This window comes from Bubalus kerabau, chromosome 3 (assembly GCF_029407905.1).
Source record: "Bubalus kerabau isolate K-KA32 ecotype Philippines breed swamp buffalo chromosome 3, PCC_UOA_SB_1v2, whole genome shotgun sequence".
NCBI lineage: Eukaryota > Metazoa > Chordata > Mammalia > Artiodactyla > Bovidae > Bubalus > Bubalus kerabau.
The window spans coordinates 143,565,904-143,583,793 of NC_073626.1; the positions used below are offsets into that span (position 1 = coordinate 143,565,904).

At 35.3% G+C, this 17,890-nt stretch overlaps 2 protein-coding genes across 6 annotated transcripts in view; both read right to left on the reverse strand.

Moving 5' to 3' along the window:
* PPIL3 (peptidylprolyl isomerase like 3) overlaps positions 1-17,890 on the reverse strand; it is a 119,178-nt gene that overhangs the window by 88,698 nt on the left and 12,590 nt on the right. The gene's annotated exons all lie outside the window — the stretch shown is intronic.
* The window catches only part of HYCC2 (hyccin PI4KA lipid kinase complex subunit 2), a 64,659-nt gene that overhangs the window by 9,517 nt on the left and 37,252 nt on the right, over positions 1-17,890 (reverse strand). For 4 of the 5 annotated variants that reach the window (XM_055573062.1, XM_055573064.1, XM_055573063.1 and 1 more), the window contains 6 exons: positions 16,964-17,079; positions 13,298-13,393; positions 10,025-10,141; positions 6,108-6,195; positions 3,136-3,295; positions 2,241-2,408 (listed from right to left, as the gene is read on the reverse strand). In XM_055573062.1, the coding sequence (XP_055429037.1) occupies positions 2,241-2,408; positions 3,136-3,295; positions 6,108-6,195; positions 10,025-10,141; positions 13,298-13,393; positions 16,964-17,079 (745 nt within the window). The remainder of the gene's footprint in view (positions 1-2,240; positions 2,409-3,135; positions 3,296-6,107; positions 6,196-10,024; positions 10,142-13,297; positions 13,394-16,963; positions 17,080-17,890) is intronic. The other variant, XM_055573065.1, reaches the window with a different exon arrangement.

Consider the following 17,890-nt stretch of genomic DNA (forward strand, 5'->3'; position numbering starts at 1 on the left):
TTAAAAGTCATAAATGTTACTTAACAATCAGGATAAAAGTAGGTGATGAATTCTCCCTTCAATTCCAACACGTAATAAATACAACTTTAACTGTAAAACTATTTAAAACCATTAGAAAACATGTTTTCTTTTTTCGTTTGGTTGCACCACATGATTTGTGGGATTTTAGTTTTCTGACAACTGACTGAACCTGGGTCCTCAGCAGTTGAGAGAGCAGAGTCCTAACCACTGCAGTGCCAGGTGAATTCCCTTCTTTTTCTTTTAGAAGGTCAATTATTGATGCTAAACCAAAAGCTCCAGCAGACTTCAGAATTACCGAAACTTTTCATTAGTTTTAATAATTTCCATATTTCTGTCTAAAAAACTTCAAGGAATAAAAAGGCTATTATGTCTAATAACATTTTCCTTTCTAATTTTCTCCTTGGGTGATAATACTATTCATGAGCCAAAGATGAGACAACCAAAAAGATTTTTAATGAACTTTCCTATTTATGTTTGCTTTTCCTTAAAAATTAGCTTTTACTAATACTGATTTAAAGCTACAATTAAACTAGATTAAAAGGCGAAATAACTTGAGAAATTTCAAACACATCAATGGGACTCATTCCTTTTCTAAATGGCTAAACCCCAGCTTCACAACCTGAAATTTTATCAGTAATAGGAGATATTAAAACAGGATGTTTTAACATTTAATAGGACATTTTAAAGGAATTACTATTTTTTCCTTTTTTCAAAGTGTATGACTTATGATTAATAGGAAAAAATGATTCTACCCAATCCCATACTTAAATTTCATCAATGTTAGTGAATATTGTACTACATTTAGCATGGATACTCCAATATTCTAACAATGGCAGTAGATACACTTCAAGTGGCTCATTTAGTCATCAAGAAAGTGGAGAAACAGATGTTGATCAATTTAGGCCAACTCTGAATTTGACATCTATTCATATACTTATTTTTACGCCTTATACAAGATACAACTGACTCCCAGGGATAACATAAAGAGATATAGAAAAAATGAAAAGGAAAGGCTGTGTCCTTCACACGGTTCTCTTCATAGTACCAACTTCTTTGGATCCCTAGATCATGCACATGCAACACTGTTAAATGAAGTCAGGTCACTCTGGGCAAATGGGCAAGGGAACAGAAGGTAGATTTAGATTCTTACTGAGCATGCTCAAATTTTTAATGCACCAAAGAGCAAGAGATTTTCCTAAGGTGGAATAAATAAAAATAAGTAACCTATTTTAAAACTACTTGCTATATTTCATAAATTAGTGTACAAGTTCCACAGCAGCAATACGTTAAATAATGAAAAAACTATTAGGCCACAGTCCTCTTTTATAAAACCGATTTCTATGGCATCACATGTTAAACAGCAAATAAATACTTTCCTATCAGAGAGAAGTGTTCTTTTATAGATAATGGTTGTGGCTGTGGTGGTGGTGGAGGGGTAAAAAAAAATTCTCATTTGAGATACCCATACTGTATAAACAAGGATCTACTAGGATTTATGACTTCTAAATAATACATTTCACTTCTGTTTGGGAGCTATATAAGATAATCATTATTTACAATAAATGATAAAAAGGTAGTGTGCACCAGGAGAGTACATTTATAGAGGAAAGATGTCAGTAGTTCAGACCCAGGCAACTTGATTTGAAGATTATAAGAAGCCAATCAATACTGGTTTATTCTGTCAAAGAGATAAGAAGTTTTTGTTAATTGGCCACCCTGGGACTAGAGACAAATCAGCCAGCTCCATTTCAGTCCCATTTCTCAAAGATAATGTACTAAAGCTTTAAAACTCTCCTCACCTATTTTCCAAATAATACATTATCAACTAAATGAAATTGATACACATTGAATAATAAGGCTCAGGTCCATTGGGTGCATTTTTCCTTTCCTGATGTTAGAATAAACATGCTCAGTAATGAAGAAATCCCAAGCATTTGCAGACCTTTTGGAGATAGGCCTCTCCCTTGTTAGTAGCCATGCCAAGCTGCTCTTTAATACACAGGGATGCAGACTCCAGGCCAGCACAAATGGTAACTAAAGATTGTACCTGACCTGGTGCTAGCATATAGGGGGGGTGCGCTTTGCAAGGAGAGTCTAATACACCCTGGGGTAGTGGAAACACACACTAGAATGGAAAGATGTTCTGCTTGGGGACAGAGAGCCAGGATCCTTCTCCAGCAACTGCCTCACTGACTTCTGCCTCCTCATCTCTGTCCTACCCTCTGTTGTGGCTGCTGCTGAGTTGGGCTCCGGTGAGCCGTGCTCAGGAGTCCTGTGCACCAGCACCTCCCCCTCTTGCACACGTTTGATCCCTAGGTCAGTGGAGCCGTGTTGGATCGGGGAGCCAGGAATACTCGAGTCAGCCTCGTTTGAGAAGTCAAAGCCATCTGGGATTCAACATATAAAATTTTAGTGCTTTTTTGCTGCTCTATTCTTTTCTGAGCATTTTGACCCAGGCAGATAAGAGAATGTATATATGGATATGACATAAACACAAACATTATTTATATAGTTACATGTGTGTGCACAGCATGCACACACATAAGGCAGCAGATGAACAATGTGAGGTTTGCAAATGAATAGGAGAAAAAAATAGAGATCATTAAAATGGCAATTAATCTCTCTTAGGCAAGACAGCTTGACTATTCAAGTAGCATATGCCTATGAAATACTGCTGGACTCAGCACTTACAAGACAAGGAAAAGAAAGATAAAAATCAGTTATTTTATGTATAGCTTGTATTATACCATTAGTTTGGCCAGTTATATAATTTTCTCCCACACTGCTCATACAGGTACCTTTTTTCGGAAACAGGCTTAAAGAAATTTCTTTTCTATTGTTATTACTAGTTAAAAAAATTAACTTGATCTTATTTTCTGTTTCAACATTCAGAGAGCAGTTTAAATAACATCTTTCTACTTTATAAAATATATATACATATTTATATTAAAATGAATTCAGGTATACAAACCACATTTCTAGTGCTATTTTTAACAACTAAACAATTTTACTTTAACTACAAGAGTACTATAATATCATGTGTAAATATAGTCTGTAAAAACAGTGATAAATTTACTTTAACCCATGAGTGGGCTATAGGGATTTTATATTCACCTTCTCTCCTCCATCTATGGCGACGGATTGAAGCTGTTGTAATCGCACTCCGAGAAATCCTCGGCACTGTTGGAGTGACTTCAACTTTAAGTACTTTCTGGCCTTCTTGTGAAGAATCAGGAGCATCAAATGGTAATGAATTTTTCATGGCATTGGCAACCTAAAATGATAAGTCTATATGTACTTACATCCAATATGCAATTTATGCTTACTGTACATTTCATGTTTCCATACTTTCTTGAATATGTATTTAAAAGTTGCTCTACAAAATAGAAAAGTATAATGTGTCAGAAATGTTTATATTTCCACTGGTCTGTATTCTTTTAGGTAGGCTTCTAAGATGAGAATTCATTTAAAAATATGAGTCACACACCCTCATGGACTCTCTGAAGTTGCTGGCTTTCAAGGAGAAAATAGATTCCAAAGAGTTTTAAACATCTGAACCCTGATACAAGAAAATTTGGAGTAAGTTTCTTTCTGATTCTTCAGATGATAAATAACATGCAAAATTTAATTTATAATTAAAAAAATTAACTTTGTTTTCATGAGGAGACATCTTTCCTAAACCTGTCTGGCACTTTGTTCCATCAAGTTCTGCCCTCTGTGGAGGAGAGTGAGGTATCTGGCTGGAAAGTAATAGCCATTGGCTGCTTCATGTTTTCTGACTGAGTAGTGCTGACCTAGCAAAGATCTTGAGCTAGAGGACCATCTTTCTCCCTCACTCTCCACTTGGACAGGACAAGTGAAATGGGGCAAGCTGGATACCTCTGCCTGCTCTGCCAACTCAAACCTTCTCTCCCAACTCAAATCTTCGCTCCAGTGGGCTGTTTCAACATCTTAACTAAAGGGTAGGGAGTGAAGTCTTTCAATCTAACCTTAATCAGCAATAAAGATGGTACTTGTTTTTCTGTCTACCAACTATTTTATCTATTTATCATCTGGCTCTATTTTTGAATAGAAAAAAGGAATGTCATTTACTGGGTCCCTTGGAGACCCATAGCAATAAAGGATTATTCTAGAACTATAGATTATGAATCTCTTTACCTATATTGCCTTGGAAATGCCACTTCTACTTAATTTATAAGACAGGGATGAAATTATAAATTTAAAGAGTCTCGCAAATGCAAGGTGTTATTATCAAGATGTAATTTTTTTATCGTCTTGTCCACTTGTTTTTTGGTTTTGGTCACACTGTGCAGCTTGTGGGATCCTGGTTCCCCAACCAGGGATGGAACTCTTGCCCTTGGCAGGGAGAGAGCAGAGCCCTAACTAATACTGTCAGGGAATTCCCTATGCAATCTTTTTTTTTTTTAACAGTAAACTTTAGGGTAAAATTAGGGATGCTGACATGAGGAAAAAAGAAAATTCAAATATGAAAGAATTATATAAATGTCACTTCAATAAATTTATATTTAAACTATAAAAAAGACATGAAAAAATTACTCAAAAATTATACTCTTAAATTGTTGCAAGTAAAAATACATAAATAATTTAAAAAATACAACTATTTAAAAAAATATACAATTCTAAAAATACTAGAAAAAATTTAGAAAATACAGAAAATTGCAAAGAAATAAAAACTATCCAGCTGAATCACCTAGAGAACTATTAACATTTGTTATGTTTCCTTTGTCCTGTCTAGATTAAAAAAAAATAGCTATATACTACTTTACCACTAACACAGCTAGCATGTTTCCTTGATATTAATTTTCAAATAAATAATTTCATCAAGTAAATAACTTAATGATTCTCTGTTGTAAAATAATGCTTAGAGTTCAGATTCCTTTGCATTTAAAACAAACCTTGATCTAGTGTTCACAATACATAAAAAAAATTTTTAAGTAGTTTCTTGGGAAATGTTGGTAAAGATGGGATAGTAGCTCAAAGAAAACACATATACATTACCAAAAGGATGTGCAGAGTTATGCCATACTGTTACTGGTAACAATAAAAAATGCCTCCCTCACCCTACTACTGGACGTTCAAATTTAGTTTTTGATTGATCATCTTACCTTTTGGAGATATAGTTATTTTTGGAAGAGTATGAAATTTTTATGTAAAACTAAATATTAACTTGCTTTTTTTGTCATGCCTGTTGATAACTAGTTCATATTAATTTTGGTTTTAGAAAACTGATGGTTTATGGACTTCCCTATAGGTCTAGAGGTTAAGACTTTGTGCTTCCACAGCAGAGGGTACAGATTTGATACCTGGTCAAGGAACTAAGATCCCACATGCCATACTGCATGGCTAAAAAATAAAACAACGTCCCCTTCCCCCCTCCAAAACAAAATAAAAAACTGATGGTTTAGAATTTAGATGTTTATGTAGTTAAAAAAAAAAAAATCAACCTTTTTTGGTGATGTGTTCAGTCACTTAAATATAGATAGCCTTTCCTTCTCCAAAAATTTGAGCAAATATTTATAGCCTCTCTTCTTTCTTTTCTTAAAGGATTTCAAGACACTTAATTCTTTAATTTATTTGAACTTTATTTTGCTATGTTGTAAAATAAGAGGATCTAAAACAATTTTGTTTCCTTTCCAACTGTTGGTATGGAATAAACCTGTTTTCCCCCTCAATGATTAGTACTGCCTCATACATTACATACTGAATTTTATACCAGTAGTACCCTTTTACGGAAAAGGCAATGGCACTCCACTCCAGTACTCTTGCCTGGAAAATCCCATGGACGGAGGAGCCTGGTGCGCTGCAGTCCATGGGGTCGCTAAGAGTCAGACACGATTCAGCGACTTCACTTTCACTTTTCACTTTCATGCATTAGAGAAGGAAATGGAAACCTACTCCAGTATTCTTGCCTGGAGAATCCCAGGGACGGGGGAGCCTGGTGGGCTGCCGTCTATGGGGTCGCATAGAGTTGGACACGACTGAAGCGACTTAGTAGCAGCAGCAGCAGCAGCAGTACCCTTTTTAGGCACAGGAAAGTTTAACAAAAAGTAAACAGAATAACTTACCAATAGTGGTTGAGAAAAGAGTTCTAGTTGAGCTCTATAGATGATGTCATCAAGGACTTCCTGGCCAAGGTCCCATTGTCCATTATACCTATGGAGAAGCAGATTACAGTCTCTAGCAAATATCTCTCGTTTTCAATAACAATCTTTTTTATTGCTCCAAGTCCTATTATTTTGGTTCTGTAACAAGATTTTCACATTAATCTTTGCATCATGAATTTCTAAACTATCCCAATTTTGGTTACAAGAACAAAAAGAAAAATTTAAATATTAACATTTAAAATATTTCACAGATATCTCTTCAAAATAATTGGATTTTATCATGTGTTGATATTTGAGTTATCTATTTGAATTCATGAAAATCTGGGTTATGAACTATGTGACAGTATTTAGACTTCAGTTTAATGACTAGTTATATTTTAAAAGTAATGAAAGGGCTATGAATAACTATATGTCAACAAACTGGACAATCCAGAAAATGGATGAATTCTTAGAAACATAAAATCTACCAAGACTGAATCATGAAGAAATAAAAATCTGAACACACCCATCACTGTACCCACAGGAAATTGAATCAGTAATCAAAAACCTCCCAATAAGTAAAAGATGGTCCCAATAAGGACCAGATTGAGTAAATTCTACCAAACATTTAAAGAAATAATATCAATCCTTAAATTCTTCCAATAGTGAACACTTCCACAGTCATATCATGAGGTCAGCATCCCCCTCATACAAAAACCAAACAAGGACACTATAAGAAAAGAAAATTACAAGCCAATATACCTCTGAGAAACATAGCATAAATGCAAAAATCCATGGCAAAATATTAGCAAACTATATTCAACAACTGATCACACACCACGATCAAGTGGGATTTATCTTGGGATGCAAGGATGGTTCAACATCTACAATTTAATCAACTGTGATACACTATATTAACAAAATGAAGGATAAATCCATCATAATAGCAGATGTAGAAGAAGCACTTGACAAAATTAAAAACCCATTCATGATTTAAAAAACCTCTCAAAAAAGTGGGTACGGAGTAGATGTACTACAGTATAATAAAGGCTGCATATGACAAGCTCATAGTCAATAACTACTCAACAGTGACAAATGATTAAGAACAAGATCTCTCTAAGATCAAGAATAAGTCAAGGATGCCCACTCTTGCCACTTTTATCCAACACAGAGCTGAAGTTCAAGCAAATAAAAAATAAAAGAAGTAAAATTGTCTCTGTTTGCAGAAGACATAATATATAGACAGTTTACCCGTGAACAACATAGATTCGAACTGCATGAGATCACTTATATGTGAATTCTTTTCAATAAGAACCAACTACTGTAATACACAATCTGTGGTTGATTGAAGCCATGGATATGGAAGGCTGACTATAAAGTTATACTCAGATTTTCAACTCTGCAAATGGCACCCAAACCCACTCATTGTTCAAGAGTCAACTGTAGAAAACTCTAAAGAATACACCAAAAAAACTGTTAGAATAAACAAATTTAGTAAAGTTATAGGTATAAAAACAATATATAAAAAGCTACTGCATTTCTATGCATTAACAACAAACTATCAGAAAGGGAAATTAAGAAAATCATCCCACTAAGTCAAGTCAAGTCGCTCAGTCACATTTGACTCTTTGCAACCCCATGGACTAGACAGTCCATGGAATTCTCCAGGCCAGAATACTGGAGTGGGTAGCCTGTCCCTTCTCCAGCGGATCTTCCCAACCCAGGAATTGAACCAGGGTCTCCTGCATTGCAGGCGGATTCTTTACCAATTGATTCTTTACCAACTATCAGGGAAGCTACTAGTAACCAACTATCAGAAAGAGAAATTAAGAAAACCATACAGGTCAATACAAAAAACCAAGTAATCCAATTAAAAATAGGCAGAGAATTGAATAGACTTTTTCCCAAAGAAGACAGACAAATGGCCAACAGGTACCTAAAAAAGGGCTCTACATCACTAATCACTAGGGAAATGCAAATTAGTATCATCTCACATCTATGAGAAAGGTTAGTATCAAAAAGACAAAAAATAACAAATGTTGACAAGGACGTGCAGAAAAGGTAACTCTGTGCATTACTGGTAGAAATGTAAATTGGTGGAACAACTATGGAAAACAATATGGAGATTCCTAAAAAAATTAAAAATAGAACTACCATATGATCCAGCAATTCCACTTCTATTACGCATTGGAAGGAAACTTAATCACTATCTCAAAAAGATATCTTGTACCCCTATGTTCATTGGAGCATTATGTACAATAGCCAAGACATGGAAACAATCTAATAGTAAATTAACAGATAAAAGGATAAAAAAAATATGGCATATATGTGTATGTAAGTATGTATAAGGATTGCCAGAAGAAATATCAACAACCTCAGATATGCAGATGATACCACTTTAATGGCAGAAAATGACGAGGAACTAAGTGCCTTTTGATGAAAGTGAAAGAGGAGAGTGAAAAGGCTGGCTTACATTTCAACATTCAAAAAACTAAGATCAGGGTATCTGGTCCTATCATTTCATGGCAAATAGATAGGGACAATGTAGAAACAATGTCAGATTTCATTTTCCAGGGCTCCAAAATCACTGTGGATGGTGACTGCAGCCACAAAATTAGAAGATGCTTTGCTCCTTGGAAGAATAGCTATGACAAACCTCAACAGTGTATTAAAAAGCAGAGACATCACTTTGCTAACAAAGGTCTGTATAGTCAAAGCCATGGTTTTTCCAATAGTCATGTATGGATGTGAGAGTTGGACCATAAAGAAAACTGAACACTGAAGAACTGACACTTTTGAACTGTGGTGCCAGAGAGCTCTTCAGAGTCCCCTGGACAGCAAGAAGATAGAACCAGTCAATCCTAAAGGAAATCAACCCTGAATATTTATTGGAAGGACTGATTATGAAGCTGAAGCTCCAATACTCTGGCCACCTGATGCGAAGAGCTGACTCACTGGCAAAGACCCTGATGCTGGGGAAAATTGAGGGCAAGAGGAGAAGAGGGTAACAGAGGATGAGATGGTTGGATGGCATCACTGACTCAACGGACACGAGTTTGAGCAAACTCAGGGAGATAGCTATCAACAGAGAAGCCTGACGTGCTGCAGTTCATGGAGTTGCAAAGAGTCAGACATGACTGAGCAACTGAACAACAAATATGTATCAGACAAACACACAGATGAACAGATAAAGAAAATAAGGTGTGTGTGTACACATAAGTGTATACATATTTATTATACACACACATATTATATATACAATTACATACACACAATAGAATATTATTCATTTAAAAGAAGGAAGAAATCCTAGGACCTAAGACTCTACACTTCCAATGCAGGGGGCATGGATTTGATCCCTGGTTGGGGAACTCCCGCATGCCACATGGTCAAAAAAAAAAAAAAGGGAAATCCTGCCATTTGTGACAACATGGATGGATCTTGAGGGCATCATGCTAAATTAAATAAGTCAGACAAAGACAAATGCTGTATAATCTCACATACATGTGGAATCTAAAACAAAACAAAACAAAAAGAGTAACTGAACTCATAGATACAGAAAGACTGGTGGTTGCCAGAGGCTGGCCAAAAGGGTATAAAACGGTTGGTTCAAAAGGTACAAACTTCTAGTTATAAGATAAAATCCTGGGTATATGTTGTACACCATGCTAACTATAATTAACAATACAGTACTGAATATTAAAAAGTTGTTGAGAGAGCAGATATAAAAAGTATAATTCATTTAAAAATACTAAAAGAAATTCATATTAGAAAAATAAGATAATGGGTCCATCATGGAACAAAATATTCCATGTTGTGAGACCAATAAGGAAAAAGGGAAATATTAAGTTTTCAAAGACTATGAAGAATCCACACAATTTCACAGTACACCTACTTACATGGCATAATAAACTCCTGTGAGAAGCTGCACCATAAATTCGGGATCCAACACTATTCGACCACAGAGTTCTTTCCACTGTTTTTCGTGTTGCCGTGGAAACCCACTCACACAAACCCTAGGAAAATACATTACTTAAGTGTGATTTGCTGATTCATTAAATAAAATATTTTTGTGTTTATAAGTTCACATATTCAACACTTACTGAAATATTTTTTAAGTACTTGTTATGTGTCAGTCACTATCATGGGTCTATGCATACAGTTGTAAATAGGTAAAAAGATAAAAAAAAAAAAATCTATGCTCTCACAAAACACACATTCTAGTGGACTATAGCAATAAAAGCAATGAAAAAGTGAAAGTTGCTCTTTGTGACCCCACGGACTATAGCCCACCAGGCTCCTCTGTTCATGGAATTCTCCAGGCAAGAATACTTGAGTGGGTAGCCATTCTCTTCACCAGGGGATCTTCCTAACCCAGGGATCAAACCTGGGTCTCCTGAATTATAGGTAGATTCTTTACTATCTGAGCCACCAGGCAAGCCCTCAAGCAACAACTTTTCTCAAATAGGTATCTCTTTCATAATTCTCCTTCTCCCTCGTCACAAAAGAAATGCGTAAGTTTCACACGTCCCAAATTTTATCAGGATGGATTAGTGGATGATACAGAACTCTCAAAACAAATTTAAAGTGTCATAAACTATCCTTTATTTTCCATCTCATTAAAATATGCTTCCAGAAAAGTTATGTTTAATAATTAGCAGAGATGTTACATACCTCTACTATTTTAATAAATTAATTTATCAGAATAACTGCAATGGTGAGTTCAGAAGAAATTTTTTAGTGTTTAGTGCATTTTGGTCTCTGGAAATATTTTTTTATTTTTAATTTACATATTTTCTTTGTGGCAGAGGTTTATAATTAGTTGATCAATAAAAGACCTTTAAGTATAACAGCACTATATTAGGATAAAATTTATGTGGATAAAGTGCAATACACATTCCATTTTAAGGAGAAAGACTATTAAAGAAAGACTATTTTTCATTTATTCCATATATGGATGATGGTATCAATTAGATCACTGTGTATTTACATTATATACATTTAAAATAGCAATTAACAATTATTTGTTTTATTATGTTAATATTTACATGCTGGAAATCATATAAAAAAGAATAAAAAATTTAAATGTTAACTTAAAAATGTATAACGGCTATAAAGTTTTTCAAAATTCATTAGGGGACATGTGAGTAAAAGTTGAGGATGGAGATCAGCCCTGGGATTTCTTTGGAAGGAATGATGCTAAAGCTGAAACTCCAGTACTTTGGCCACCTCATGCGAAGAGTTGACTCACTGGAAAAGACTCTGATGCTGGGAGGGATTGGGGGCAAGAGGAGAAGGGGACAACAGAGGATGAGATGGCTGGATGGCATCACTGACTCGATGGACATGAGTCTGAGTGAACTCCGGGAGTTGGTGATGGACAGGGAGGCCTGGCGTGCTGCGATTCATGGGGTCGCAAAGAGTCAGACACGACTGAGCGACTGAACTGAACTGAAACTCTATCATCATTTGTTATTAAGGAACTCTGTAAGATGCCATACTAAATGTTACCAATTAGAGATACAGCAAATTTGTTTAATTGAGCCAAAAATAGTCATCTATAAATAAATTTATCTGTAGATATGCAGTAAGTGCTTAAACAATATACTCTCTTGATAAGAACACCTAGGTTAGAATAGATACATGTATATTTATGGCTGAGCTCCTTCGCCGTTCACCTGAAACTATCACATTGTCTGTTAATCAGCTATACCCCAATACAAAATAAAAAGTTTTAAAAAAACAAACAACATGTAGATTAGAGACAAGAATTCTGTTAGTCATTAATCTTGTTTTTATACACGAGTGGAAATAATACACTTTAAAATAATCTACAAATTTATAAATCAAATTAACAGCTAATTTAGACTGGCCTACCTCCAATTAGCAAAAGTGAGTTTTGTTATAAATAGGACCACAGTTTCTTCTCAGTAATACATCAGTATGAACCTGTGCAAAGCATTTGTAGTAGTGGTTGGGGGTGGGGCATGTGGGGCTGATCCTCATGATACCTTCCTGGTATTCACACCCTGTGTCATCCCCTCCTCTTGAGCATGGGTGGAACCTGTGATTTGCTTGTAACATGGCAAAGGTGATACCATTTTCATGCATACATGTACATGATTATGTGATTATATTACATAAGACTGTAGTGCATCATCTCTTATTCCTCTGCTTTGAAGAAGTGAGCTGCCATGCTGTAGGCTGCCTAAATTGGGAGGCTCACATGGCAAGGAACTGACACTGGCCTTCAGCAGACAGTCCATATGAAAATGAAGCCCTTAGTCCTACAACTACAGGAACTGAATTCTGCCAAGATAAGTGTATAATTCCTCAAATGAACCTCAGATATGATGGCAACTCCAGTGGACATCTTAACTGCAGCTTGTAATACCCTAAGCAGAAGCCCCAGCTAAGTGACACTTAGATTTCCGACCCACAGAAAACTGAAATAATAAATGTATGCTATTTTAAGCAACTAAATTCATGGCAATTTGTTATGAAGCAACAGAAAAACTAACATAGCATTTAACTTTCAGGGGGTAGAGAAGGCTTACCCTTTTTATTTGTGCTTCCTCAAATAAAAATCAACTGGGCAAGATAAACTGAGTGTTCCTTCTATAATTAAAATTCCCCTCCTCTGTCTCCAAACCAATTTATATTAATTTTTTTTCAATAGCGGAAATAAAAATTTTAGCCCAGGTCTATTCATATTATTAAACATTCTGGTTTGGTAACGATTAGAATATACAAATATAAATGAGACATACACATAATTGATGCTAATCTTATCCAAAGAAGAGACAGTTATTTGTGGGATACAGAAAGGAAAAAGTTCACATTTCTTTACTTTCTCTATACAGAAGACTATTTATTCAAAGCACTCGAAGTGACTTATAAAAACTGGCATCCAGGCAGTGATCAAGTATACCAATAAACCACCTTGAACCTAAATCATCTTGGCTTAGCTTGATGCTGAGCTACAAAGTACTTCTTTAATACCGAAGTACTTTCAAGAAATCATGATGTATGAGGAATGATAGAAAATTCCTATAGGAATATAAGTTTCCTGTGTTTTGTTTACTGCTGTATCACCAGGGGTTAGAACAGTGCCTACCAGCGAGAATGTGCTCAATAAAAATGTATGAAATAATGATAAGTATTCTGCTTACCTGGAGCCCATTCGGCAAAGAGACTGGTAAGATGAAGCAGGCATATACACGATAGCAGAATTATAACATAACATGAGAAAACTCAGGACTTCAAACCTAGAAAAAAACAAAAACAAGGAGAAAAAGATTACAAATAATTATTTCTACTTACAGATTGTAGTAAATAATTTCTTTGTTGGATGGTTATAACAACAATGCCTTAATATTGATTTTCATTATTTCTCAATCAGATCATTGTAATATCCTCCTCATTAATTTCCCTATTTCCATTTGCCTTATTAAAGGTCATAGTACTTGCTGCCATCTATATTTTCTTCCTCAAAAATCCCCTATCATGCTTGAATAGATGACTCCCCTATCTGCATTACTCTACTGTTACTATTGACTGCATCGTAAAGACCAAACTCATCAAGGCATACAAGGTCCTTTAAAAATCCACCCTCAACCTACCTCTTCAACCTTATTTCCCTCCACTGTCTACCACACACACCATATTATACCAGTTTTCTTATATCATTCCATGAATAATGCCATCATCTTTCATAATATCTTGCTTTTTTTTTTTTTTAACTGATATTACCCTTTCTTACTACGACACTTTTCACTTGGAAAACTCCTACTAAAAGGTTTCAAATCCTGGCTCAAATTTTAGTTTCAGACATAAAGACATTCTTAATTCTCCCAACTAAAATAAACAAAAACTGTTCACCTGTATAGCTCTAATACAGTATTTATCCCACTAAATCAGTTCTCTGTCTCTACCTCTGTTTTATCCATTCAGTAATAAGCAACTTTAGGACAGAGACCCTAATTTACTCATCTCTAACTCTAGTGTCAGACATGGTGTTTAAAACATTATTATTGCTCAATTAATTTTTATTGAAGGAATAAATGAATGCTTTCCTAATCTGTACAATCACTAACAAAGTGGCTCCTAAGCCTGAATGCACATTATAGTTATTTAAGGACATTTTGGAATAATACATTCCATGTCTCAACACAGACTGACCCAATTAGAATCTCTGAGGGCAAGACCCAGGAACACAGTACTTCTAAAAAGCTTGCCATAGGTGGTGAAGAGTATATTGAAAGTCTTTGTGCTACTTCTGAAATATTTTTTTTAAGTCAGAAATTATTTCAAAATGAAAAGTTAAAAATTGAGTTCAAAGTACGACACAGAAGCAGTTCACATCTTCAGATCCTTTCTCCTTCCCTATGCTGCTAGGTTCACTGAAGATTTATTTTCTGAAATTGAAGACTTATTTTCTGAAAGGATAAAAGAGAAATTTCTACCAGGGAACCACCAAGCACAAGTGTGGTTTGGGTTGGAGTGGGGAGGATGGGAAGATACTGAAAATAGAAAACTTACGTAAAATAGGTCTTACTGGATACTGATACCTCAAGTTTTCCTTCCCCACTTGGCCACCAGAATTCTAGCAGCCCTCTGGTTAAGAAACTAGAAGAGTTTTCTTTAGAGAATTTGACCACCCTAAGAGTAAAGACTTAAAAATATGGACTTGGGAAGTTCCCCAAATGAATGGCCCAGTGAGAAGTTGTGAAGTTCATATTCAATGAGCCCCTACCAACATGGTCATAGCTTCTCATTTTTAAAAATTCCCTGCTCTTACTCATAAGTATGGAAAAATGGATTATCAGACATCTGATGAACTTCATTAATAGGAAAATGAGGTCAAAATAAAGAAACAGGGGCAGGGGAACACAATTTTGGGGACATAATAAACATAAAAGAGAAAAAAAATAACTTTAAATAAAGACAATTATCATTAATATTCTAAAAAAAGAGATGCTGTTTCAAAAATAAAAAAACAACAAAAATCTAAATATGAACTATTTTAAAAGACCATTCAGAATGTACAAAATATGATATATTTTGTCCATATCTTTAAGTCTTTCCTCTTAGGGTGGTCAAATTCTATTCCAGATATACAAAATATGATGACAGAAATTAAAAACTCAGGAACAGAACTGGTGGATGAAGTTGAGGAAATATCATAGAAAGTGAAGCCAAAGGAAAAAGATATGGCAAATGGAAGAGGAAAGAGTACCACAACAGGAGCTCCAAATAATAAAAGCTCCACAAGAAAGACAATAAAAGACCAAATAAATAAAGGACAAATAATAAAAGACTAGATAAGATGGAGAGGCTAAACTAATTAACAAAAAATAATTAAGCAAAGTTCCCGGTCTGAAGGACATGAGTTTCCAAATCAAAAAGGCCCATGTACTGCTCAGCACAAACAGGAAATAAACCCACACCAAGAAATATCACATGGAATTTCAGAATACTAGGAACAAAGAATGAGGATCTAGGGTGCAAGAAACAGTGGATCCATACACACAGGAAAAAGACAAAGGGAATTCCCAGGGTAACAGTGAGGGGAAATACCAAGATAAGAAGTATACACCAGGCAAAGAGGGAAACACAGTCCAGATTGCAGTAAGTCGGAGCTCCTTTATCAGGGAGATAAAATTGAGAAAATAACTGGTATAAACAAAGTTTTGGAAGGCTATGTAGAAAACTGATAGAAAATTTACAGGGCTAAATTTACAAAGCACATAGTGAACAAAGAAAACAAAAGGTCAAAGATGAACTTCAAGGAAAACAAAAAGATAAGCAGGAGAGGAAAAGTAACCAGTCACAAAGCTCAGCTCTGAATAGTTCTGATGAGCAATGTTCATTCAAGGTGTTTCCCTGGTGGTCCAGTGGTTAAAGACTCCACAGTCCCAATGCAGGGGGCATGGGTTAAATCCCTGGTTGGGGAACTAAGATTCTGCATGCTGTACAGCACAGCCAAAAAAAAAAAAAAAAAAAAAAATCATTCATAATAATGAGAAATTTAAATAATGAATTCTCCAGAATTACAAAGATAACTATACTGAAAAGAAAGGACAAGAGAGCTAACAACCTAAATTTTTATCTTTCATAGAGATAAGTTATTAGATAATGCCCCAAAGTGAAAAATTTTAAAGCAGTAAATTACTACGAAGATGGTAAATATTAACAGCAAGATTTTTCAACCTCAGCACTATGGACATTTTGGCCTAGATAAGTGACTGTTGTGGGGGCCGGCCCAGGCGTGGTAGGATGCTGAACAGCACCCTGACTTTTACACTTGAGACGCTTGTAGCAGTCTTCCCTCCCACTCAGTTGTGACAATCAAACAAGTCTCCAGATGCTGACAAATGTTCACTGAAGAGGCAGAAGTGCCCTGGTTGAGAACCACTGGTTAAAAGTTGTTACATCTAGGAAAGGAGAGTGGAAGGGACAGGGAGCCAGAGACTGCAGTTTTTTGTAATAAACTCTAAAACTAATGCATGTTTAACTTGGGAAAAAAAAAAAGTGTGTATTTCTGATATAGCTGACTGTACAAAAAAGTAAAACATATAGCAAAAACAACAGCACAATGAGATACCATTTTTCATACCCACTAAGAACAGATATAATAAAAAAGATGGAAAAAAAAAAAAAGAGTAGGTAAAGATGTTGAGAAACTAAACTATCATACATTGCTGGTGGGACTGCAAAATGGTACACAATTCTGGAAAACAATATGTCTCTTCTCATATCAAATGTGAACCAAAGTAATTATAGCTAACTATTAAGTGTAAATTAACAATTTTAACATCTACAGTTTTGATTATTACCGGTTTTGTGCAGTGAATGTTTCCCTCTGAGGATGAAGATCACTGTAAACAACCCTGATGAGATCATGCTGACATAATGCCCCTTCTGTCAAGGCCATGGATCCAATCGTGGAGGGCTATAAAAATAAGGTAAAGTATGAGACTGTGTCTTTAAAATAAAATAAAAATCTGTAACGTGAGAACATTTAATTCTGCTTCAACAAAAGGCAGTTTCAGACCATTTCTTCTTCTCTTTCAAAACCTCTTCAATTTTTCAATTATATATGTTCTATAGCTCCTTTTAAAACATATATACAATATATAAAACTAAAAATACACTGCTTTGGTTTTTGAAATATTATGGAATGAAACTATATTTAGGACACAGAATAAGAAAAGTTGCTTAAAAGAATAATAATTAATTTGTTTGTTTCCAGAACTCAGAGCACTCTTGGGGACTATACATTCAAACCCAGAGGTTTGTCTAACTTCAGGGAGGCTGGTACGCTCATTAATCTTACATTAAGAAAGCAAGGTGTAGGAGTTGTAATTGTGTAATACAAACAAGAATAAATACTATGATCAAAAGTCTCTTTAACAGTGACATAATTGATTTCATGTTTCTACAGTTCAGTTTAGTTCAGTCGCTCAGTCGTGTCCAACTCTTTGCGACCCCATGAATTGCAGCACACCAGGCCTCCCTGTCCATCACCAACTCCCAGAGTTCACCCAGACTCACGTCCATCGAGTCAGTGATGCCATCCAGCCATCTCATGCTCTGTCGTCCCCTTCTCCTCCTGCCCCCAATCCCTCCCAGCATCAGTCTTTCAATTTGTAAATGTCTCACTATCCTCCATTTTATTTTATAACTTGATACACAGAACACTGTTAAAATCTAATGTTTAGAAATGTTCTACGCTAAAATCAGCCTTGGTTAAGTAAGAGGCA